This window comes from Arachis hypogaea, chromosome 13, assembly GCF_003086295.3.
Source record: "Arachis hypogaea cultivar Tifrunner chromosome 13, arahy.Tifrunner.gnm2.J5K5, whole genome shotgun sequence".
Classification (NCBI taxonomy): domain Eukaryota; kingdom Viridiplantae; phylum Streptophyta; class Magnoliopsida; order Fabales; family Fabaceae; genus Arachis; species Arachis hypogaea.
Window position 1 is genome coordinate 35824865 of NC_092048.1, and position 26679 is coordinate 35851543.

Below are 26679 nucleotides of genomic sequence, written 5' to 3' on the forward strand. Positions count from 1 at the left end.
TACTTCTTCAATTCGGTGTGTCAACTAAGACTTCGTTCAATTCGTAGCTGTTATAAAAGAACCGCGGATTCGTGATAAAGTGGTAAGTGGACTGGCAATGGAAGTAGGCAATGGTATGCAGACTCGATTTTGGGAAGATAACTGGGTTCAAGGTGGTACTCTGAAAGGAAGTCATCCGAGACTCTACTCTATTTCCAGTCAGCAAGGACTTGTCATCGGGGGGTGTGGTTTTTGGGATGGGCTTGATTGGATTTGGAATTTTCAATGGAGGAGGGCACTGTTCCAATGGGAGTTGGAGCTTGTCAATCAACTGCATGAGAGGTTAAGGCCAGTGAGGTTGTCATCAGGTAGGGAGGACAATGTGGTGTGGAAGTTTGAAAATAAAGGTATTTTCTCTACTAGTTCTGTGATCCAGGCTATACAAGCGGAGACATTATCAGCTGAGATAACGAGTTATAGCTTCACGAGTTCCATTTGGAAAGGTTTCGTTCCTCCGAGAATTGAGCTCTTTGGGTGGTTTGTGCTAGTGGGTAGAGTTAACACCAAGGAGCGGCTGACTAAACTAGGAGTCAACATTCTGGGAGATAGTATGTGTGTACTGTGTACCAAGGAATTAGAATCTGTTGAGCATTTATTCCTTAGGTGTGAGGTAACATGGCAGGTGTGGTGCAAGTGGCTGAGGTTACTAGGAAGGGAGTGGGTGATTCCCGGAACTGTTAAAGAAATGTTTGAGAGTTGGCATGGAATGCATAATAGACAACAGGGGAAGAAGATGTGGATGTCAGTGTTTTTTGCAGTGATTTGGAACATCTGGTTGGAACGGAATGCACGAATCTTCAAGAATGCAAGAGCAAGCCTGGAGGTCATACACACAAGGATGTTGATGAGCTACACGGAATGGAGTGGTGGTGATCCTGGGGGAGGATGAGAGTACTGGGGATAGTAGGGGTTGATTTATTTGTTGGTAGCTAATTATGTGTCTTCTTTTTTCTTTTATTTGCTCCACTTTAATGTGTTGAGCTTCCTTTGTTTCAAAAAAAAATTCGCAGCTGTTATTCTTGAGTTCCTCCATTTCGTGATTGCCAAACTTAAAATAGGGTGTCAGATGTGCATAGTGGTCCTTGTATCCATTTCATGTGCATCATGCTTGAAATGGAGTGTAATTTTATTTTGTGAATGCTATCCCTGAAATGATCATCTGTATTTTATTCCAACTTTTTATCTATGTGTAGTTTGAAAAATAATGATTTATATATATATTTAAATAAAAAAGTTGGGCCATACACAACCGTACAGCTGAAATGTTTATTCAAATAAAAAAGAAACGAACCTTAAATAATTAAAAACTCTAAAATGATAAGGGTGGTATGAGAAAATTTTTTAAATTTATTTATTTATTAAATTTAAACTTAAAATTATAATAAATTTTTTTAAAAAGAAATATTAGGAGGTTAATTAATTCGTTTAGCCTAATAATTTTTTTTAAAATTTAATAATATATTTTATTCTATATTTTTAAAGATTAATAATTAAATGATAAACAAGGCAATAAATTTTGATGACTCTTCCCTTCTTCAGCATTCTTCTTCTTTCAAATTCTAAAACTTAAAAATTGAAAATTTATAAAACCCTCACCCAATCCTCCAGACAACCATTTCCCCTTCCTCCTTTTGTCAATCGCCGGCGTCACTCTCTTGCTTGGCGTCGAGTTCGCCGTCGACGAGGAAGCTTTGCCACCGTTTCTCCAGTGCTTCGCATACGGTTCTCTCTCTCTCTCTCTCTCCCTCTGCTCTCTTTCACCTTCGATCTCTCTCTCTCTCTTGCTCTCTCTCACTTTCTTCTGTTGGTTGCAGGGGATACTAAATAAGATTAAATTGGTTGCTATTGATGCTGGAAACAGGGGCTACCCTCCGAATAAGGTATGTAAGTTGATGATTACGATGTTTTTGACACTAAATTTCCTATGATTTGATGATGACACTGATCTGAGGTAGTTAACATCGTTGTTAAGTTTGCATAAAGTCACAAGTTAAAAAGTTGTTTTCCACAGCGAGTGCTTTTGAGTTTGTGGTGTTTGAAATTTAAGGGGAGAAAATGAAGGTTAGATGGTGAATTGGTGATTGAGTTTTGGAGCACATAACCTAGTCATGTGTTTGCTGTTTTTCATTGTTTTTCATGAACCAAAATTGCCTGCACTTGATATTCTTATTGCTTGCAATTCTTTTACTCTGCCAGATATTTGCAATTATGTCACCAAGAGCTAAAAAAAAAAGATAATTTTGTTTCATTACAATTTTGTTAGCTGAACTTGAATTTAATCAACTCAATTTAACTATTATGCATTTGTATTCTTTTACTTGTGTTCTACTTAACTATGATGCTCTTGATTCTCTTTTGCTGATATCCTACAATCAAACTTCAAGCTGTTTTGGATTAGAATTGAAGTTCTCTAGTTTGTATAAAGCATGTCTGCAGCATTCAATTTATTTGATATTAGCTTTCGTTAAAATTAAATGATGATATAGAATTTCACTTACAACGACAATGTATATTTCTTCTTCAAGTCGGGGGCTTGTCAAGAGTATGCTGCGGAAAAATCCAGAGCTTAGGCAAGCGTATGTTTACTTGCTTGACTTCATAACTGTTACTTTTCATCTTTTAACCTATGTATTAACTGGTGAAAAGTTGAAAATCAAAATCTACCCTTGCTGTTTGAATTTGCTACTAGTTCATTGATAAGTTCAATTTATTCCCTCTCTTTTGCTGAACAGATCTGCTACATATACTATCATCTACTCCGAGACATCCAAACCTCATTGAGCACACCAGTGAGAAAGCCAAGGAAGCTAAAGATATACAAGTGAGAAAGCTAGTGGATACATAGCTTATGCATCACAGAAACTCTTGGAAGCAAAAGGAACTACAGATTAAGTTATAGTGTTGTGTTTTAAATTGTTGTAGGAGCATTTGTTTGTATTTGTGAACATGTTATAAAAGCAAGTATATGAATGAATTAGATTGGCTGGTTTGTTGACATTGAATTCTTGAAATTAGATTGGCTGTTTTGGAAAATTCTTCTCTTCTTTACCTAGTTACAAACAAAACAAATGCAAAATCTGATTCAACAAGGTTTTCAAAACAACTAAAATTGTATATTGTCATAATTTCATATAAAGCATTAATATAGATGGGAATAACAACTTGCTAATAACATAAATGGTAGGAAACTATGAATTTGGCATATTGAAACATAGCATGAGTAAAAATTTTATGACAACTTGCTTGATTACTACATTCTTGATTAATATTCTTCCGTTTCCCTTAGTTGAAGAACTTCTACAACGCTAAACCAACTGGCTCAAAGATAAATACTAGTAGTAGCAAATAGCAACACCGAATCTCAATCTTGTTCTTGTAAATAACCTAACTCTTTCATAAATCACATTTATAATTAAAGCTAGTATCACAGTAAGTGAAGTTGGCTATAACATTGTAGTGTCCAATCATAAATCATATTCGCATCTAACCATATATCCATCAGAACTCCTCTCCCCATTACTAGAAACAAAGCCCAATTTTCATAAATAAATGACTTAACTCACCATGTTAATGTCTCTTAGCTGCAATTCCAGAGCCTCTGAACATTCATGGTGGTTTTTGAACAAACAAGCTACTAGTAATATTGCATCATATATAGATAATGTCATACGTGTTTTAAAATAGCATCAAATAGATTAAGATATGAAAATTTATATTTTTTTTTGTTATTGATTCTCATTAGCGCTGAAAAGTAAACAACAAATTAAGATATAAAGTTGCATGAGAAGAACATTTAACAATCACATTAAGTAAAACTATTAAAATTTGAAGAGCAAAAAAAAATGTATTCGACTAAATCAAATTTTGAACAAAACTTAATAACAAGTGAATTGTTTGCTAAAATAAAAAAAACCTTAAAAAAACAATAAAGTCTAAATCACTTTTGGTTCCTAATTAAAATGGAAACTGTCGTAAAGGATCTAATCAACATGAGTTATCCACTTTGGCATTAGCTTCTTCGCTTGCAGACTTGACAAATTTCTTCCAAAAAGAATGGTTTTGCCACACAACAGACATCTCTTCGATGGGAACTCCCTTAGTCTCAGGAAGAAACTTATGAATAAACCCGCTCATGACCAAAACAAAGAAAGCAAAGAAGATGAAAAGGCCAAATTTCATGTGGCAGAGCATGGAGGTGAATACTTGAGCAATTGCAAATGTGAAAATCATATTAACCGACACATTAATACTCTGAGCTGCAGATCTGACTTCAAGGGGAAATATCTCGCTAGGAACCAACCATCCAAGAGGACCCCATGACCATGCAAATCCCATCACATAGATGCATATAAATCCCACCACAAGGAACGCATACCATTTTGGCAAGATTCCGGGGTTTCCATCCACTCCAAACTTACTTGCTATCGCGGCGGTTATCACAATCTGACAGATAAACATCTGAGCACCGCCTTCGAGAAAGAGCTTGCGCCTTCCAACTTTGTCAACGGTAAAAATTGAAACAAAGGTAGCAAGCGCATTAAAGCCACCGGTGATCATGGAAGACATAAGAGAAGCGTTGCTGCCAAAACCAATGGTTCTGAACAAAACAGGAGCATAGAAAGTAATGACGTTCATGCCAGTGAGTTGCTGGAAGAAAGGAATGGCTATGGCCATCACGAGTTGAGGCCTATAATGCCTCTTCAACAGAGTGGCCCATGGGTGTTTCACTGCCATGGACGATTCACTCGCCTCAACAAGGTCCTTGAACTCTTCCTCCACGTCACTGGTTCCTCTAATCTTGATCAGCTCTTGCTTGGCTTTCTCATCTTTGCCACGCTCGATCAAGGAGCTCGGCGAGTCGGGGAGAAAGATTGCGCCGATGACGATCATGACGGCAGGGACAGCCGCGAAACCCAAGCTGTAGCGCCAGCCTTCACCGTTCTTCATCTTGGCGAAGAAATAGTTGAGGACGTTGGCCACAAAGATTCCAATGGTGATGGCCAATTGGAACATCATGTTAAGGGCTCCTCTGTATTTGTAAGGAGCAACCTCCGACACATAGATTGGAACAGACTGATTGGCACATCCAATTCCGAAGCCAAGCAACATGCGACCAACAATGAGCATCCACACTTTCTCAGCAAAGGCATTGAAACCGGCACCGACGAGAAACAGAATACCGCCGGACAACATGGTAAGACGCCTTCCAAAGATTCGAGTGATGGAAGATGCACAGAGTGATGCCACGAGAGCAGCCAGATACAGGGAGGATGTAAAGAGTGTCAAAACCTGGCTGTCAAACCTGCAATACTGATTGTCAGATGGCTTCATGTTCATCTCCTTTGCATACACGTCTGGGAAAAATTTCTTCAGAAAAGGATCCATCGATGTAACTCCACCTGAGATGCCAAGATCATATCCAAAAATTAGTCCTCCAAATGCAGCAACCATACACGTCACAAAAACCCGGAGAGTGAGTTTTCCCGGATATTGTTTCCCATTGCCAGACTCCTTTCCAATGAGTCCACCGGCCATTGTTATATTTGATCAGTTAATGGAATGGAAACAAAGGAGAAGAGAAAAAGAATCACTGATGATGAGGGAGAGATATGACTAAGAGAATAGAAGGGAAGAGAAAAGAAAGGACTAATGTCACGTTTGTAATTGAGTTGAGATCAGGAAAAGAATGCAAACACTGATATTTTATAGATCATTCAAGCTAGGGCAGTTATGACTTTTCCACCGAATTATTATCTTTTCTTTTATCTTTTATTATATTATCTATCTTTTGTTTAAGATAAACGGTTTTTTTTTATCTTAATTTAAAGATTTTAAACTCTCCAAAAAAATTGAATATATACATGTAAATAAGATTAAGATAAAGTTGATCAAATTTTAGATAAAAATTAAAAGATATAAATTAATGAATATTAAGATGTGATCAATATAAAAAAATAATGCATAAATATGAGATATCTACCTTTAAGTTTTGTATAACATAAAAGTTAATAAAAAATCTTACGGAACGACTTAAATTAACTATTACTATTTTTAATAATATTTAAATTGAAAACGATTTAATTTAAAAATAATAAATTATCTAGAAATTAAGGTTAAGTTTTCTTTGTTATAAAATCAAATATTAGTAAAAATAAATTAAAAAATAGTTTAATTTGATGCTCTGAATATTATATTTTAATTTTAAATTTATGCATTTAAATAACTTTTTATATATTTTATTTTTATGATTCGATATTTGTATAAAAAAAATTTATATTGGGCATGAAAATTAAATCTTAAAAGAAAGAGTCAATCACCTAAATAAAATGAATTATTAACCTCAATATTATTTGAATGCATCGTGAATCTAAGTTATATATTTTTTTTTTTTTATTTTATGCAAGTTGTAACAACTTAAATTTTATATGTAAATTGTTTTTCAGTGTAATGATTTAGTAGGTAAAGTAATTAGAGTAATAAACTAAAATAACTATACAATTAAAAAACAAGTTCAATTGAGTATGAGAATTGAAGCTTTGATTGAAAAATAATATTACTTATATATCTTTTAAATCTTAAATTAATAAGTAATTTTATTATTCTATAACTCTATCTTTAAACATTTTAAAATAATATTTATATCTATATATAGATAGATAATATTAAATTAAATTGAAATAAAATAAAATAAAAAGTAGAAGTCAGGCTTTCTAATAAATTAAAATTTAATTTTAAAAATAAGATAAAAAAGTTGTTAAATGTACTTTATCTTATTAAAAATTCTGAGACACTACTATATATAGAGGTCAAAATCAAAAGAATCCATTGTTAATTTATTGATGAAAGATAATACTAATTAAGAAGTTAAGTGAAAGAAAAAGTAAGGCTTTAAATTGGTTAGGGAGAAGGAAGATGCAGTGCCATCTAACATCTATGAACGGAGGCTGCAAGCAGAGCTTAAAGAAAGACAAAAAAAATAGTCCAAACGAAGATGATTACAATTCTTATAGAGAGGCAAAGTTAATGGCAGCATTCTTAAAGCACCGAATTAGCGTGGATTCAAAAAAAGAGAACGGTGGTTGGAGTAGAAGATGGATTGATCCCTTCTCTGTTCCTCCGAGCGAAATTGAGACTCTGGCCATATCGAAGATCACTTATGATGATGAGGATTTCCACTTCTATAGGCAAAAGTACCTTATAGTGTACAATCCTATGAAGAAATTCAGTAATGATCAAGATAAGTCTATCAATAACAGAATATACAATAGGTTTCGGATCAAAAAATCAAAGAAGCAACATAGAAGTAAATCTAAAAACACTATTGAGTTTAACAACAACGATAAATCATCTCTTTCTAAATATGTGAACACTGCTAGTTCTTTCAAAATATTCTTTTGTTATTTCAAGTGTAGTAGAGCAATAGTATAAATGAGTTTAGAGACAAGTTCTTCAATCTCTTCATTACTTTAATCTTATGTCCATCTCTCAATAGTCATGCATACACAGACTTGACCATCTTATATCTATATTCATCCGTCTTGTTGCATAAAATTTGAGACTCACCATAAGCACTTTTTTTTTCTTTTTAATATATTTTTTGTTTGCTAAATGACCTTATGAAATATCATTGAAAAATTAGTTTTGAGGCAAGTTTAGTTTAATTTCAATTAAAATTTGCTCATTTTTAAATGTTCGTTGGGTTGTCTGTTGCCAAAGACAAAGCAAAAATCAAACATCAGCCATAATTCATCAGATTGTTTTGATTCTTGAATGGACAAAATTTTTATTCTAAAAATAAACACTTACAACATTAATTTTTTTTAGTCAGTCATATTTTTTAATCTACAACAAAATAACGAGCTGCCAATTTAAATAATTTTGTTTAGAACATTTTTTAAGAGTATAATAGGATATTAAAGCAAAAATAATACAATAATTAATTACAAACATTAAATAAATAAATATGGAATAGACTCCTCAAACATACACAAGTTATCTTAAATTTTAATAAAATAGAGATCAACATTTTTAATAAAGAACTATTTTATGTTCCATTGTCTCCACTTTCTTCCTTTCCCACCCCTCCCTCTGCTATCTTTTCTTCAGCGATGACGCCTTCCTCACCGCTGCTGCCTAATGCCTTATTCGGATAAGATTTTATTTACATCACTTCTGGCCATGGAAGGATATGATCACACACTTTCGAAAACTGATCTTCAACTATCGTATCCTCCCTAGTGAGGAAGTACACATTATGGTATTAGCAGACTGTTTTGTCCAATTTTTTATTTATTTTTTATCTTTTATTATATTTAATTTTTATTGTTAAATGAGATGAGATAACTATAATTTTGTGTTCGGTTAAACGGGTTCTGAGCAGATCAGGTCCACATGTTATTGAAGAATGATGGGTGGTTGGGAGCTAGATTCGGGCAATCTCCGGGAGGGTGGGTGCTACCAAGCGGGTGATCCGAGGAGGGGTCACCTGCAAAAGAACTCCGATGATCAAGTCAGTATCCCTACGAGAGGTGGCGAATAGGGTTGGAATAAGTGAGTACTTTTGGGAGGGGTAAATCCCTCCCCTTATATACTCCGTACTCGTGTGGGTCCTTTATGGGCAGACCCACCTTCTTGAAAGCTTCCTTCCAGCAGGTGCCTCGTGGGAGATGACGTTCGGGTCACCACCTGGTTCGGATCCGTCGATCCACCGGATCAGCCGGTCATTCAGATCCGAATACTCGGCTAACTGAGTTGGGCCGGAACCTTTTGTAATATTTATCTATCTTTTGTTTAAGATAAATTTTTTTTGTCCTAATTTGAATAATGTTAATTCTCTAATAAAAGATAGAATATATATACAGATAAGATTAAGATAGAGATGATTAAATTTTAGATAAAATTAAAAGACATAAATTAAAAGATATCAAGGTGTAATTAATATAAAGATAATGTATAAATATGGGACATATGTTAAAATTTTAAATAACATAAAAGCTAATAAGCAACTTGACAGAATAGTTTAAATAACTATCACTATATATTTTCTATCGTATTTAAATTGAAAATAATTTAATTTAAAAATAATAAATTATCTATGAGTGAAGCAAAGCTTCTTTTTATAAAATTAAATATTTATAAAAGTAAATTAAATAATAATTTAATTTGATACACGGACTATTGTATTTTATCTTTAAATTCATGCATTTACATAACTATTTCATATTTTTTACTTTTATGATTTGATATTTGTATAATTTTTTTATATTGTGTATGAAAATTAAACCTTAAAAGAAAGGGTCACCTAAATAAAATGAATTTTAATATTATCTAAATGCCATAAATTTGTTACAATTTTTCTTGTTTTATTGTGTGCAAGTTGTAACGACTTAAATTTTATATGTAAACCGTTATGCAACAATTTAGTAGGTAAAGTCATTAGAGTAGTAAATTGTAGTGAGCAGAGACAATAATAATCTAAACAACAAAGCATTTTACTGTCATATAAATCATATATCCGACAATAACATTATTAACATGTTAATCCACTAATATATATTTTTTAATTAAGTAGTGTAACAGTAATGCTAAACAACAAAGTATTTTATATAACTAAACCATAATACATACACACTTTTTTCTTATTTGTTTGTTTTCTTTTCCTTTCTTTTTTCTTCTCCTAGTCATTCCTTCTTCTTTTCCAGTTGATTATTCTCCTCTTTTTTTCTCTCTTCCTCATCCTCTTTTTTCTTCTCATTCATCACCATCATCATCTTCGTTGTTGTTGTCATGATTGGTATTGTTTTCTTCTTCTTATTCCTATACTTTTTTTCCTTATTCTTATTTATCTTCTTTCTTTGTTTATTTATTTGTGTATTTTAAGAATATTTTGTGAAGGAGAAAAATAAAAAAGAAAAATAGAATACAAAAAATGACAATGAGGATGAAGAAGCTGAAATTTTTTATATAAAACACAAAAATAAAATAGAAATAACATCGAAATTTGTTATATAAAGCACAAAAATGTTATCATAATAAACACATATTTAAATTTATCTCCACGTCATATTTTAAGACAATTTGTTGCTTAGGACTTAGGAGTATACAATTCAATTTTAGAAAAATTTTGTTTAGGTAATGTCTTTTTCAAGGTGGCTTGTGTAACAGGTTTTCAATCGATAATCCCGAACCAGTTGGTCCAAGTTACTAGGTGATAAAGACCCAAGCCGTCCCTTGGACAATAGACACCACATGCACATAATCGGATCTCAGCCATTGATACTCAGAGCTTTGCAACTTGATTTTATTTTGAATTCTGAAAATGGCGTGGAAGCCTCAACCACTCCACCTCCACCCCCACCACCAGCAACACCAGAACCCTTAACCCCTCAACCACCACCCTACCCTCTAGAGCCCCTAACTCCTCCACTTCTAGAACCTCTAAAACCACTAGCTCCTCCACCCCTTCCCCACCCAGGGCCACCTTTGCCCCCTCCCCAACCAAAGCCACCCATACCACCTCCCCAACCAAAGCCACCACCACCCCAATTCCAACCAAACCCACCTCCATCGTGTCCCTAACCTCCTCGACGACTCTGACTTCCCCCATCGTCATCATCATCGATGTCCTGTTCCTCATCCAACCCCAATACATCATCGGACCCCCCCCACGCCATAGGCTAGTTGTATCGGGAACCAACACACTCACAAGTAGCCCTATGCCGATTGTCTAGGACATTTGGTCCCTGTTATTTAGCTGGAACAGCAATATGACCGTGAACAGGAGCATCTGTAGGAATTTCAGTCTGGCGAGGGTCAACTAGGTCCCGATCATGTGAAAGGAATCTACAGGCTACCCTATACCACCACTCAAGATACTCAGCCAAAGGTCGAGGTTTTGGTACCAACTGAAATGCGAGCACGCTTTGATATTTCTAGTCCCAATACTTATGCCATGTGGTGAATATTTCAAGGAACCATCGGGTCTATCCTCGACCATCCTTTGACAACAGAAAGTAAATGTTGATGGCTGGATCAGGAATGTGCTGAACTCTCCCAAGCTGAGATAGAACTCTGTCAACCTGATACCACTTAATTGATGCAAAGTAAATTAACACAGTAGTCGACTTTCATAATAGGGTGTGCTTAGGCCTGAGGATATCAGGATATATTACTTAGATAACCTTAAGAGCGTTGTATGGCATCTAAATAAACTGCAACATGACAATTGATCAGATTTAAGTATTATGGCATAAACATAAATAAGGAACCAGTATAATCTAAAGCAAGTAATGGAAGCTTATACTTACATCATCAACACTTAAACTTGTCTAGTTTATATCGAGTAGCGATGACCCGAGGACCCTTCTCATCTGATGATGGCATGTACCTATCCGAAGATTCATAATGATAAGCATTAAACTTAAAAAAAATTATATAAACTAGTGCACTATAAACCTCATTAATGAAACGTACTCACATCGATGCAAGCGGCCAGAGAATGGTCTCAAATCCTTTGGGCCTGAATGTGGAAAAACACCAAAATATCCAAGACTACTGTAATGCTAGTGGCCCAGCTAGGTTCTTAACATTTCAGTTAGCAACTTTGCAGAGACACTTATACAACCAGCACACAGTGGCCAATTCCCGGCTATACTTGCCGAATTCGTCGAGGTCTGCAACATAGGGAAGCCACCATAATGAACTTTAGCACTAGACTTGTCCCTGAAAAGCATCATGGACAACAACATCATAATGCAACCACGCACATAAAGTTATACTGTGGCCTTTGATGCATTAGTTGACATGACTCTAAACTTGTTCTGAAATAAGGAAAATGACACGATGAACTTATCAATACAATCGCCAGGTACAAGTTCACCAAACAATTCTTCAAACCACACCTACGCAGGCTTTTCCCCATCCATCAACTGCTCAAAGTCGCTGAGACATTCACTAACTGCAAATCCATCAATAGGGAGGCTGAACTAATATACCACATCATATAAAGTTACGGTGCACTCCCCAAAAGGCACGTGAAAACATGTGGGTCTCGAGATGCCATCGCTCCACAAATGCACTAATTAGTGGCTCATCAAGCTTAAACCAATAATCATTCAGCCTTACAACATGTAGTAATCCAGCACTATCTAGGTACGACATTATATGGTCATGCATTATCATCTTCTGTTGCCTACGAATGCTCCTAACACATCGAGTTGGCCGATAAAACAAGAATATATAGTCGTAACTCAACAACGCATAATAACAACAAAAACATATATTAAAAGTGAAATCCACCCTTAACCCTACAACAACCACGCCATCCTTAAGCATTTTAAGCCTAAAATATTAACAAATAACTAATTTACAAACTATATAGAATTTCATTAAGATAATTACATTAAGAATTTACATTAAGATAATTCAATATATTACTGTCATCAACTATATAGATTACAAACATGTTTGACAACTGACCTCTTTGTCGATAAATCTTGCAATGTGCACAATGCCATTCAATCGGTACATATCTCCTTCGTTCCTTGCCAACTTTCACCGAAACTGCTTATTCCCCTACCCTGCCTAGCCCTATCGCAAACTTCCCCCCTCCACCGCCCACCGACACTTCCACCACCACGATTCGCAATTGCTGTTGCCGTCCTCCGCTGTTGACCCCATGGATTCTTCTTCTACCTTTGTCATCGACCATCTTCTTCCCTAACTTTCCTTCCCTCCAAGACTTTCCTCACCGTCAATAGGGATTCTCTTTGGCAAACATTACTCATGGGAAGCTATTGAGGGTTTGATTATATGCATAAATCGTCACAATTTATTGTGCATTAGCTTGTTGCACATAAATCATATTATGATGTTGTGTGTTGTGGGATGCACATAAATCGTCCTACCCTAATGTGTTTTAGGATAAAAACGTGTAAACCTGCTTACCTGGGACGATTTACGCCCATTTTGAAAAGTTCAGTATCCTAAGACGATTTATGTGCATTTTTTTTAAGACTTCTATGCGTAAATCGTCTTAGGGTATAACATTTAATATATTATTTAATATATACCGTTCTAGGATAATTTATATATTAATAGAAACAGGAGATTTACATTTTAAAAATTGGTTTAAGAAAATCTGGTAATATTGGGCTCTCTTTATTTTATTTAAATAAAAAAGCCATTTTTTTATATTGTGCATGAATTAGGGTTGATTTAGATTGGCATTAGATTTAGAAATTCTTAAAAAAAAGTTTTATAAGTGTCCAAAGAATAATACATAACTTTATATTTTCTCTTTGTTTTATGTATGAGTTGAAATATGAATATCATTTTTTTTTGAAAAAAATTATAATTATCAATTATCATCTTATAAAAAAAATTATTAATCTCATAAAGTGTGTGAATTATACACTATTTCTTTTTCTTCTTTTTTTTTTTCTTCTTCTTCGCGTGTTTTCTCTTTGTCGTTGTTCTTTTATTATTGTTGTGATTTTTTTTCTTTTTCTCTTCTTTATGATATTATTTCAGTATTTTTTATTATTATTTTTTGTTTATTTTCTTATTTATTTTTATTCTTATTAGGATAAAAAAATAAAAAAATTATAAAAAGAAAAAACAAGAAAAAAAAGATGAAGAAAAAAAAAGATGACGATGAGGATGAAGGAGAGGAAAAGGAAAATTTTGAATTGGGCTAAATTTATCCGAAAAATAACACTGAAAGTTTTTTAAGCCTGACACAAAATTTATGAATTTTGACACCAAAATTTTTTAACAGTGAACTAATTAAAAATTATCAGAAATAAAAATAGTATCAAAATTTTTTTAAAATATCATCGAAATTTCTCAAGCATGACACCAAAATTTTCTTATTCTTCTACTTCTTTTTCTTCATATTTTATCTTCTTTTTCTTTCTCTAAACATGTTCTTTTTTTTTATGTTTTGTTATTGATACAAAATTTTTTTTATGTTTTGTTATTGATACAAAATTATTTAAATACATGAATTTAAAGATAAAATACAATATTCAGTGTATCAAATTAAACAATTATTTAATTTACTTTTACAAATATTTGATTTCATGAAAAAAAAACTTAGTATCACTCATAGATAATTTATTATTTTTAAATTAAATCATTTTCAATTTAAATACTGTAAAAAAATAGTGATAGTTATTTAAGTTGTTCTATCAAGTTTTTTATTAGCTTTTCTGTTATTTAAAATTGTAACGCATATTTCATATTTATACATTATCTTTATATTGCTCACACCTTGATCTCTTCTAATTTATATCTTTTAATTTTTATCTAAAACTTGATCATCTCTAATTTAATCTTATTTATATATATATATATATATTCCATCTTTTTTTAGAGAGTTAACATTATTTAAATTAGGACAAAAGAAATTTTATCTTAAACGAAAAATAGTAAATATAATAAAATTACAGTAATATCATCTCATCTCATCTAATAATAAAAAATTTTAAAGAAGATAAAAAATTCGACAAAACAGTCTCTTAATACCATAATGTATGCTTCCTCACTAGGAAGGATAACACCGCTAAAGATCAGTTTTCGAAAGTGTGTGATCATATCTTTTCATGGTGAGAAGAGATGTAAAATAAAATCTTATTCGAACAAGGCATTGGGCAGCAATGGTGGAGGAAGGCGTCATCACGGAGAAAAATATAACAGAGGAAGGAGTGGAAAAGGAAGAAAGTGGTGACAGTAGAGCATAAAATAATTCTTTAATAGGGGTGTTGTCGTGCTTATCTCTATTTTATTGAAATTTAAGATAATTTAGGTACGTTTGAGGAGTCTATTCTATATTTATTTATTTAATGTTTGTAATTAATTATTGTCTTATTTTTACTTTAACATCCTATTAAACTCTTAAAAAAGATTTTCTAAACAAAATTATTTAAATTGGCAATTTGCTTTTTTTTTTGTTGTAGATTAAAGAATGTGATCGACTAAAAAAATTTTATGTTGTAAGAGTTTATTTTTAGAATAAAAATTTTGTCCATTCAAGAATCAAGACAATCTGATGGATTATGACCGATGTTTAGTTTTGAAACCGCTTTGCCTTTGACAACGAACATTTAAAAATTAGCAAATTTTTATTGAAATTAAACTAAACTTGCCTCAAAAGTCAAAACTAATTTTTCAATGATATTTCATAAGGTCATTTAGCAAACAAAAAATATATTAAAAAAAATACTTATAGTGAGTCTCAAATTTTATGCAACAAGATGGATATAGATATAAGGTGGTCATGTCTGTATATGCATGACTATTAAGAGATGGATTACATAAGATAAAAAGAATGGAGAGATTGAAGAATTTGTCTCTAAACTCGTTAGTTTATACTGTTGTCTACTACACTTGAAGTAACAAAAGAACAATTTGAAAGAATTAGCAGTGTTCACATATTTAAAAAAAGATGATTTATCGTTGTTGTTAAACTCAGCAGTAGTATTTTTAAATTTACTTCTTTGTTGTTTCTATGATTTTTTTATCCAAAACTTGTTGTATAATCTGTTATTGATAGACTTGTCTTTATCATTATTGAATTTTTTTATAGGATTGTACACTGTAAAGTACGAGCCTATAGAAATAGAACCCTCATCATCATAAGTGATCTTAGATATGGCTAGAGTCTCAAGTTCGCTCGGAGGAGTAGAGAAGAGATCAATCAATCTTTTCCTCCAACCACCATTTTTATATTTTTTATTGTATTTTTTTATTTATATGATAAATATTTTTATATTATTTGTGTAGTATTCTAATTTTTCATGTTATGTTTTTATATAATTTTTTTTTATTATTTACTATACTATTCTTTATATGTATATTTTGTATAAAGTCCTTTTTTATTTTTATTTGATTTTGTTCATATGATTTTTTATTTATTTTATTGTATTTTTTTATTCATATGACAAATGTTGTTAATTTTTTTAGTGCTCTGATTTTTCAGGTATTTATTAATTTTTATGATATTTTTATTATTTTTTGTTTATATGAATTCTTTTTTTTTTCTATCCTTTGCTGCATTGTATTTATGTTGTGTATGAAATTTTTTTATTTTTTTATTTAATTTTATTCATATGAATTTTATTTACCTTTTATTGTATTTTTTTTGTTCATATGATATATGTTGTTGGTTTTATGAAATTTTTATTATTTTCTATCTACATTATTCTTTTCTATTTTTTGATGTACTCTATTTTCGTTTTGTATCAATTTTTTTATGTTTTATTCTGATTTTGTAAAATTTGTAATTGTAATTATTATATATTATGTTTATTATCAAAATTTTGTATAATATGAATTATGATCCTATAAAAAAAGGACAAAATAAATAAAAAACTAATTATAAGTAACAACATAATCATAAATAATAAAAATTTATAATCCAAAATAATACTAAATTAAAGAGTACTGACAGTACTAGACAACTTATAGAATATTTTCTTTTTGTTTGACGTTATAAAATTTATAGTACTCTCTTTTATATTTTTATTTTTTATTGTATTTATTTTATTTATATGATAAATATTTTTTATATTATTTTTGTTAGTATTCTGATTTTGCATGTATATAAAAAAATTTATTTAAATAGATATCTCTTTTAGTAATTTTTCATCTAAAAGTAATTTTGAGTAATATAATTCAAATAATATTTATTTTACTATAATCTATTTTAATATAAAAATTGCCAAACATAAATCACGGTAATACAAACAGTATGTGCTTAGATTATTATTGTCTCTGCCCCTAAGATTTACTACTCTAATGACTTTACCTACTAAATCGTTGTAGAAAGGTTTACATATAAAATTTAAATCGTTACAACTTGCACACGATAAAACAGAAGAATTGTAACAAATTTATGACATTTAGATAATATTAAAGTCAATTCATTTTATTTAGGTGACCTTTTTTTAAAGTTTAATTTTCATACACAATATAAAAAAAATTATACAAATATCAAATCGTAAAAGTAAAAAATATGAAATAGTTATGTAAATGCATGAATTTAAAGATAAAATACAATAATTAATGTATCAAGTTAAATTATTTTTTCATTTATTTTTACAAATATTTAATTTCATGAGAAAAAAAAACTTAGCTTCACTCATAGATGATTTATTATTTTTAAATTAAATCATTTTCAATTTAAATACGATAGAAAATAGTGATAGTTATTTAAATTGTTCTGTCAAGTTTTTTTATTAGCTTTTTCGTTATTTAAAATTTTAACATATATCCCATATTTATACATTATCTTTATATTGATAATACTTTAATATCCTCTAATTTAGGTCTTTTAATTTTTATTTAAAACTTAATCATCTCTATCTTAATTTTATCTGTATATATATATTCTATCTTTTTTGTAGAGAGTTAACATTATTTAAATTAGGATAAAAAAAAATTTATCTTGAACAAAAGATAAATAAATATAATAAAATTATAGTCATCTCATCTCATCTAACAATAAAAATTAAATATAATAAAAGATAAAAAAAGATAAAATATTTGCCAAAACAGTCCCTTAATACCATAATGTGTGCTTCCTCACTAGGGAGGATAACTTAGTTGAAGATCAGCTTTCGAAAGTGTGTGATCATAAGATTGAGGTTAATAATTCATTTTATTTAGGTGATTGACTCTTTCTTTTAAGATTTAATTTTCATGCCCAATATAAATTTTTTTTATACAAATATCGAATCATAAAAATAAAATATATAAAAAGTTATTTAAATGCATAAATTTAAAATTAAAATATAATATTCAGAGCATCAAATTAAACTATTTTTTAATTTATTTTTACTAATATTTGATTTTATAACAAAGAAAACTTAACCTTAATTTCTAGATAATTTATTATTTTTAAATTAAATCGTTTTCAATTTAAATATTATTAAAAATAGTAATAGTTAATTTAAGTCGTTCCGTAAGATTTTTTATTAACTTTTATGTTATACAAAACTTAAAGGTAGATATCTCATATTTATGCATTATTTTTTTATATTGATCACATCTTAATATTCATTAATTTATATCTTTTAATTTTTATCTAAAATTTGATCAACTTTATCTTAATCTTATTTACATGTATATATTCAATTTTTTTGGAGAGTTTAAAATCTTTAAATTAAGATAAAAAAAAACCGTTTATCTTAAACAAAAGATAGATAATATAATAAAAGATAAAAGAAAAGATAATAATTCGGTGGAAAAGTCATAACTGCCCTAGCTTGAATGATCTATAAAATATCAGTGTTTGCATTCTTTTCCTGATCTCAACTCAATTACAAACGTGACATTAGTCCTTTCTTTTCTCTTCCCTTCTATTCTCTTAGTCATATCTCTCCCTCATCATCAGTGATTCTTTTTCTCTTCTCCTTTGTTTCCATTCCATTAACTGATCAAATATAACAATGGCCGGTGGACTCATTGGAAAGGAGTCTGGCAATGGGAAACAATATCCGGGAAAACTCACTCTCCGGGTTTTTGTGACGTGTATGGTTGCTGCATTTGGAGGACTAATTTTTGGATATGATCTTGGCATCTCAGGTGGAGTTACATCGATGGATCCTTTTCTGAAGAAATTTTTCCCAGACGTGTATGCAAAGGAGATGAACATGAAGCCATCTGACAATCAGTATTGCAGGTTTGACAGCCAGGTTTTGACACTCTTTACATCCTCCCTGTATCTGGCTGCTCTCGTGGCATCACTCTGTGCATCTTCCATCACTCGAATCTTTGGAAGGCGTCTTACCATGTTGTCCGGCGGTATTCTGTTTCTCGTCGGTGCCGGTTTCAATGCCTTTGCTGAGAAAGTGTGGATGCTCATTGTTGGTCGCATGTTGCTTGGCTTCGGAATTGGATGTGCCAATCAGTCTGTTCCAATCTATGTGTCGGAGGTTGCTCCTTACAAATACAGAGGAGCCCTTAACATGATGTTCCAATTGGCCATCACCATTGGAATCTTTGTGGCCAACGTCCTCAACTATTTCTTCGCCAAGATGAAGAACGGTGAAGGCTGGCGCTACAGCTTGGGTTTCGCGGCTGTCCCTGCCGTCATGATCGTCATCGGCGCAATCTTTCTCCCCGACTCGCCGAGCTCCTTGATCGAGCGTGGCAAAGATGAGAAAGCCAAGCAAGAGCTGATCAAGATTAGAGGAACCAGTGACGTGGAGGAAGAGTTCAAGGACCTTGTTGAGGCGAGTGAATCGTCCATGGCAGTGAAACACCCATGGGCCACTCTGTTGAAGAGGCATTATAGGCCTCAACTCGTGATGGCCATAGCCATTCCTTTCTTCCAGCAACTCACTGGCATGAACGTCATTACTTTCTATGCTCCTGTTTTGTTCAGAACCATTGGTTTTGGCAGCAACGCTTCTCTTATGTCTTCCATGATCACCGGTGGCTTTAATGCGCTTGCTACCTTTGTTTCAATTTTTACCGTTGACAAAGTTGGAAGGCGCAAGCTCTTTCTCGAAGGCGGTGCTCAGATGTTTATCTGTCAGATTGTGATAACCGCCGCGATAGCAAGTAAGTTTGGAGTGGATGGAAACCCCGGAATCTTGCCAAAATGGTATGCGTTCCTTGTGGTGGGATTTATATGCATCTATGTGATGGGATTTGCATGGTCATGGGGTCCTCTTGGATGGTTGGTTCCTAGCGAGATATTTCCCCTTGAAGTCAGATCTGCAGCTCAGAGTATTAATGTGTCGGTTAATATGATTTTCACATTTGCAATTGCTCAAGTATTCACCTCCATGCTCTGCCACATGAAATTTGGCCTTTTCATCTTCTTTGCTTTCTTTGTTTTGGTCATGAGCGGGTTTATTCATAAGTTTCTTCCTGAGACTAAGGGAGTTCCCATCGAAGAGATGTCTGTTGTGTGGCAAAACCATTCTTTTTGGAAGAAATTTGTCAAGTCTGCAAGCGAAGAAGCTAATGCCAAAGTGGATAACTCATGTTGATTAGATCCTTTACGACAGTTTCCATTTTAATTAGGAACCAAAAGTGATTTAGACTTTATTGTTTTTTTAAGGTTTTTTTTATTTTAGCAAACAATTCACTTGTTATTAAGTTTTGTTCAAAATTTGATTTAGTCGAATACATTTTTTTTTGCTCTTCAAATTTTAATAGTTTTACTTAATGTGATTGTTAAATGTTCTTCTCATGCAACTTTATATCTTAATTTGTTGTTTACTTTTCAGCGCTAATGAGAATCAATAACAAAAAAAAATATAAATTTTCATATCTTAATCTATTTGATGCTATTTTAAAACACGTATGACATTATCTATATATGATGCAATATTACTAGTAGCTTGTTTGTTCAAAAACCACCATGAATGTTCAGAGGCTCTGGAATTGCAGCTAAGAGACATTAACATGGTGAGTTAAGTCATTTATTTATGAAAATTGGGCTTTGTTTCTAGTAATGGGGAGAGGAGTTCTGATGGATATATGGTTAGATGCGAATATGATTTATGATTGGACACTACAATGTTATAGCCAACTTCACTTACTGTGATACTAGCTTTAATTATAAATGTGATTTATGAAAGAGTTAGGTTATTTACAAGAACAAGATTGAGATTCGGTGTTGCTATTTGCTACTACTAGTATTTATCTTTGAGCCAGTTGGTTTAGCGTTGTAGAAGTTCTTCAACTAAGGGAAACGGAAGAATATTAATCAAGAATGTAGTAATCAAGCAAGTTGTCATAAAATTTTTACTCATGCTATGTTTCAATATGCCAAATTCATAGTTTCCTACCATTTATGTTATTAGCAAGTTGTTATTCCCATCTATATTAATGCTTTATATGAAATTATGACAATATACAATTTTAGTTGTTTTGAAAACCTTGTTGAATCAGATTTTGCATTTGTTTTGTTTGTAACTAGGTAAAGAAGAGAAGAATTTTCCAAAACAGCCAATCTAATTTCAAGAATTCAATGTCAACAAACCAGCCAATCTAATTCATTCATATACTTGCTTTTATAACATGTTCACAAATACAAACAAATGCTCCTACAACAATTTAAAACACAACACTATAACTTAATCTGTAGTTCCTTTTGCTTCCAAGAGTTTCTGTGATGCATAAGCTATGTATCCACTAGCTTTCTCACTTGTATATCTTTAGCTTCCTTGGCTTTCTCACTGGTGTGCTCAATGAGGTTTGGATGTCTCGGAGTAGATGATAGTATATGTAGCAGATCTGTTCAGCAAAAGAGAGGGAATAAATTGAACTTATCAATGAACTAGTAGCAAATTCAAACAGCAAGGGTAGATTTTGATTTTCAACTTTTCACCAGTTAATACATAGGTTAAAAGATGAAAAGTAACAGTTATGAAGTCAAGCAAGTAAACATACGCTTGCCTAAGCTCTGGATTTTTCCGCAGCATACTCTTGACAAGCCCCCGACTTGAAGAAGAAATATACATTGTCGTTGTAAGTGAAATTCTATATCATCATTTAATTTTAACGAAAGCTAATATCAAATAAATTGAATGCTGCAGACATGCTTTATACAAACTAGAGAACTTCAATTCTAATCCAAAACAGCTTGAAGTTTGATTGTAGGATATCAGCAAAAGAGAATCAAGAGCATCATAGTTAAGTAGAACACAAGTAAAAGAATACAAATGCATAATAGTTAAATTGAGTTGATTAAATTCAAGTTCAGCTAACAAAATTGTAATGAAACAAAATTATCTTTTTTTTTTAGCTCTTGGTGACATAATTGCAAATATCTGGCAGAGTAAAAGAATTGCAAGCAATAAGAATATCAAGTGCAGGCAATTTTGGTTCATGAAAAACAATGAAAAACAGCAAACACATGACTAGGTTATGTGCTCCAAAACTCAATCACCAATTCACCATCTAACCTTCATTTTCTCCCCTTAAATTTCAAACACCACAAACTCAAAAGCACTCGCTGTGGAAAACAACTTTTTAACTTGTGACTTTATGCAAACTTAACAACGATGTTAACTACCTCAGATCAGTGTCATCATCAAATCATAGGAAATTTAGTGTCAAAAACATCGTAATCATCAACTTACATACCTTATTCGGAGGGTAGCCCCTGTTTCCAGCATCAATAGCAACCAATTTAATCTTATTTAGTATCCCCTGCAACCAACAGAAGAAAGTGAGAGAGAGCAAGAGAGAGAGAGAGATCGAAGGTGAAAGAGAGCAGAGGGAGAGAGAGAGAGAGAGAGAACCGTATGCGAAGCACTGGAGAAACGGTGGCAAAGCTTCCTCGTCGACGGCGAACTCGACGCCAAGCAAGAGAGTGACGCCGGCGATTGACAAAAGGAGGAAGGGGAAATGGTTGTCTGGAGGATTGGGTGAGGGTTTTATAAATTTTCAATTTTTAAGTTTTAGAATTTGAAAGAAGAAGAATGCTGAAGAAGGGAAGAGTCATCAAAATTTATTGCCTTGTTTATCATTTAATTATTAATCTTTAAAAATATAGAATAAAATATATTATTAAATTTTAAAAAAAATTATTAGGCTAAACGAATTAATTAACCTCCTAATATTTCTTTTTAAAAAAATTTATTATAATTTTAAGTTTAAATTTAATAAATAAATAAATTTAAAAAATTTTCTCATACCACCCTTATCATTTTAGAGTTTTTAATTATTTAAGGTTCGTTTCTTTTTTATTTGAATAAACATTTCAGCTGTACGGTTGTGTATGGCCCAACTTTTTTATTTAAATATATATATAAATCATTATTTTTCAAACTACACATAGATAAAAAGTTGGAATAAAATACAGATGATCATTTCAGGGATAGCATTCACAAAATAAAATTACACTCCATTTCAAGCATGATGCACATGAAATGGATACAAGGACCACTATGCACATCTGACACCCTATTTTAAGTTTGGCAATCACGAAATGGAGGAACTCAAGAATAACAGCTGCGAATTGAACGAAGTCTTAGTTGACACACCGAATTGAAGAAGTATAATTTTAATAGAGCATGGTCACAATTTACAACTCGAAGAAATGAGAAATTATTGTCTCAATGAGCAAAAGATAAAGATCAAAAACAAAAACCAAAAGCTAGATTCAATTTGTTCCATCAAAAAAATTTGTGTTAGCATATACGTTAAGTATAGTGTTAATCACCTATTTATTATTAAGGATTTAATTAGAGAGTTAATTTTCTTTTGTTAGTATCAGTTAATTTTTTAAAAAATATTTTTTATCTTAACTTCTAATTATAAATTTTTAAATCCTAACTTCTAATCCTAAATCTTCTAAAAAATAAGAGCTAAAAAATTAATTTTATAATAAAAAAGATTAATATTGATTAATTAAAAATTACTTTACATATTTATTCTATCTTTTATTATTAAATGAGGTGCCGACTTACTTTCAATAAAATTTTTTATTATGAAAAAAAGTGAGTTTTTATCATTATAAAATTTTTGGTATTCTTTGTATTCTCTATCCTAAATTTTTTACTAGGTTATGTCCTCTAAAATTCAATTACCAATTCACCATCTAACCTTCATTTTCTCCCTTTAAATTTCAAACACCACAAACTCAAAAGTACTCACTGTGAAAAACAACTTTTCAACTTATGACTTTATGCAAACTTAACAACGATGTTAACTACTTCAGATCAGTGTCATCATTAAATCATCAAAAATTTGGTGTCAAAAACATCGTAATCATCAACTTACATACCTTATTCGGAGGGTAGCCCCTGTTTCCAGCATCAATAGCAATCAATTTACTCTTATTTAGTATCTCCTGCAACTAACAGAAGAAAACGAGAGAGAGAAATCGAAAGTGTGTGAGAGAGACAGAGATCGAAAATGAAAGAGAGAGAGAGAGAGAGAGAGAGAGAGAGAACCGTATGTGAACCACTCAAGAAACGGTTGCAAAGCTTCTTCGTCGACGGCGAACTCGACGCCCAACAAGAGAGTGACGCTGGAGATTGACAAAAGGAGGAAGGGGAAATAGTTGTCTGGAGGATTGTCTTGAGAGTTTTATAAATTTTCAGTTTGTATGTTTTAGAATTTGAAAGAAACAGAATGCCCAAGAATAGTCAAAATTTATTGTTCTTGTCGTTAATCATTAAATGTTTAAAAATATAGAATAAAATATATTGTTAAATTTTAAAAAAATAATTAAACTAAAAAAATTAATTAACTTCTTAACATTTCTCTTTAAAAGAATTCATTATTTTAAGTTTAAATTTAATGAATAAATAAATTTAAAAAATTTTCTCATAGTAACCTTATCATTTTAGAGTTTTTAATTATTTAAGATTCGTTTTATTTCTATTTGAATAAAAATTTGAGTGGTTATTCAATTTAAATTTTTTAGTTTAATTGAATACTTTTTTTTTGCATTTTTGTCTAATTTTTGTAGTTTTATCTAGTAAATTATCAGGCCATGGATTTTTTACTCCTACTTTTATGTAGAAGTATGATTAATCATCATTAAAATAATTATAAAATATACTCCTTTCTTTTAAAAAACATTAATAATTAGATATTGACCCTTCTAATTTTTGTTTTTTACACTTTTTTTTCCTTTTCCTTTTAATTTCAGATTCAGAGAAGAGAAGCATGTTTGTTAGCTTAGGTTTTTTCATCCAATTTCAATCACCGCCATTCTCTCATCCTCTTCCTCTGTTGTATCTCTCGTTCGCCAATCCTTACCGCCGCAACACGCCTCAGACGACGCCGCAACCTGCTTCCGCCGCCGCCGTGCAAGACGCTGCCTCAACGCTTGGAGGTTAGTTAATCATTATGCCTTTTCAATTCATGGATGTCTTTTCTCTCCCTCTCCCTCTGTCGTCTCTCTCGTCCGCTCATCTTCGCAGTGCAACCCGTATTAGTTAAAAATGGATGTGCATGTTGGTTTTGATATGTTCTGTCCTTGTCTTGTTGATTGCATGAATTGTGGGGAGTGAGGGACCTACATTTAGAGTTTTTTCTGCCCTTTCACTCTCTTGGATTTGATTTGCAATGATTTTGCAAGAAGCCGAGTGCCGAAAATATGTATGGTTATGCTGCGGAGGAAGCTCTTGGGCAGGATGGGATTGAGCTTATTGTTGACCCCTGATGCATGAGCATCTTTCCTATCTTTTTCTAGTGAATTTACATTTAAATTGTTGAGTTTAATCAAGAATTAATTATCTTTTAGCCACTATGGATGCTACTTTGAGTCTTGTGCAATTCTGTTTATTTTAGGTAGCATTTGGCTAGATTTGATGGAGTTTCCGCAGAAAAAGAGAAGAAGGCGAATGATGTTGTCAACCCTGACCTCTCTGCACTCAAACCTGAATAACTCGAGCTACAAAGGTCCAATGGACGTAATTCTAGTGGTGTTGAAAAGCTAACTTCTAGAGCTTTCCAACGATATATAATAGTCTATACTTCTCTTCCATTAACTCTGCCAAGGCTGAGCCTAACTTGAGATTTCTCAAGTTAGGCGCAAGAAACAACAACAACACGCAACATTTGCTCTCCTCCAAGTAAGGCACATTGCCTCCTCTTCAGTCCAAGTAAGGTGCCTTGTGTGGTGAACAGCATGAAGTTAGGCGCAGCTCTTAGCCAAGTTAGGCATGGATCCAGTGAAGCCAAGTGGTCCCCACGTTACAAGGCGCGGATTATTTAATTAATTCTGATTTAAATTTAAATTTTATTTTAAAATAGGAAAAGATATTATTTTAATTTTAGAAAATAGATTTTAAATTAATTAGGATTAGATATAAAAAGAAGAAATTTTTCTTCTGGGGATTATTCCATCTCATTCTGTACCTGAATCCTAGTTTTTCTCTGAGTCATGAGCAACTAAACCTCCATTGTTAAGGTTAGGAGCTCAGTCTATTGTATGGATTGATTCTATTATTTTTGTCTATTTTAATTCATGTACTGATTTATAATTCAAGAATTGTTTTCGTTCTTTGTTTTATGAATTTGGGTGGAACGGAAGTATGACCCTCTTTCTAATTGAGTTCTTGTATAACTTGGAAAATCTCTTTACTTGAACAACAGCTTGAAAATAATTTCTCCTAAATTCTAATTATCTGGACTTAACAGGATACGTGACATATAATCCTCTTATGTTTGGATAATTAGGATTTTTGTGGCATATAAACTAGAATTGAACTTCACCCTCTAATTGAAATTAATTGACCAAGGAATTAGCGGTTGATGAATTTCAGAGGAGACTAAAAAGGTCTAAGGAATTAGGGTTTAGTCATATATAGTTTGCCAGGAATTAAATCTTGCATGATTAAAATAAATTAATAAGAAAAGTCAACCCGGAAAATAGATAACTCTGAAGCCTTAACTGCTTTCTCCATATTTTATTCCCAAATTATTTACTTGCCTGTCTTCTGATATTCTGAATTTACTGTTTAATGCTCTTTGAACTCTCAAAACCATTTTCTGCTTGTCTAACTAAGTAAATTAATCAACCATTGTTGCTTGATCCATTAATCCTCGTGGGATCGACCCTCACTCACCTGAGGTATTACTTGGTACGACCCGGTGCACTTGCCGGTTAGTTTGTGGTTGTAAATTTCGCACCAAGTTTTTGGCGCTGTTGCCGGGGATTAT

The 26679-nt window shown here is 32.0% G+C and overlaps 2 protein-coding genes and 2 long non-coding RNA genes across 4 annotated transcripts; 2 read left to right on the plus strand and 2 right to left on the minus strand.

Moving 5' to 3' along the window:
* The first annotated feature begins 1542 nt into the window (after positions 1–1542).
* On the plus strand, positions 1543–3072 carry LOC112738062 (uncharacterized). The gene is made up of 4 exons (XR_003169225.2): positions 1543–1761; positions 1854–1919; positions 2565–2615; positions 2772–3072. It is a non-coding gene; the product is annotated as an uncharacterized lncRNA (long non-coding RNA).
* Positions 3073–3815: 743 nt separating this feature from the next.
* Positions 3816–5710, minus strand: LOC112738063 (sugar carrier protein C-like). The gene has a single exon (XM_025788334.2). The coding sequence runs from the start codon at positions 5572–5574 to the stop codon at positions 4024–4026; it is 1551 nt and encodes a 516-aa protein (XP_025644119.1). The 5' UTR covers positions 5575–5710; the 3' UTR covers positions 3816–4023.
* Positions 5711–18259: 12549 nt separating this feature from the next.
* LOC112738064 (sugar carrier protein C-like) lies at positions 18260–20328 on the plus strand. Its single transcript, XM_025788335.2, has one exon. It carries the CDS (start codon positions 18489–18491, stop codon positions 20037–20039), a length of 1551 nt encoding a protein of 516 aa, XP_025644120.1. The 5' UTR covers positions 18260–18488; the 3' UTR covers positions 20040–20328.
* A 662-nt stretch (positions 20329–20990) lies between these two features.
* On the minus strand, positions 20991–22520 carry LOC112738065 (uncharacterized). The gene is made up of 4 exons (XR_003169226.2): positions 22302–22520; positions 22144–22209; positions 21448–21498; positions 20991–21291 (listed from the first exon to the last, which is right to left on the minus strand). It is a non-coding gene; the product is annotated as an uncharacterized lncRNA (long non-coding RNA).
* Between the last annotated feature and the right edge of the window lie 4159 nt (positions 22521–26679).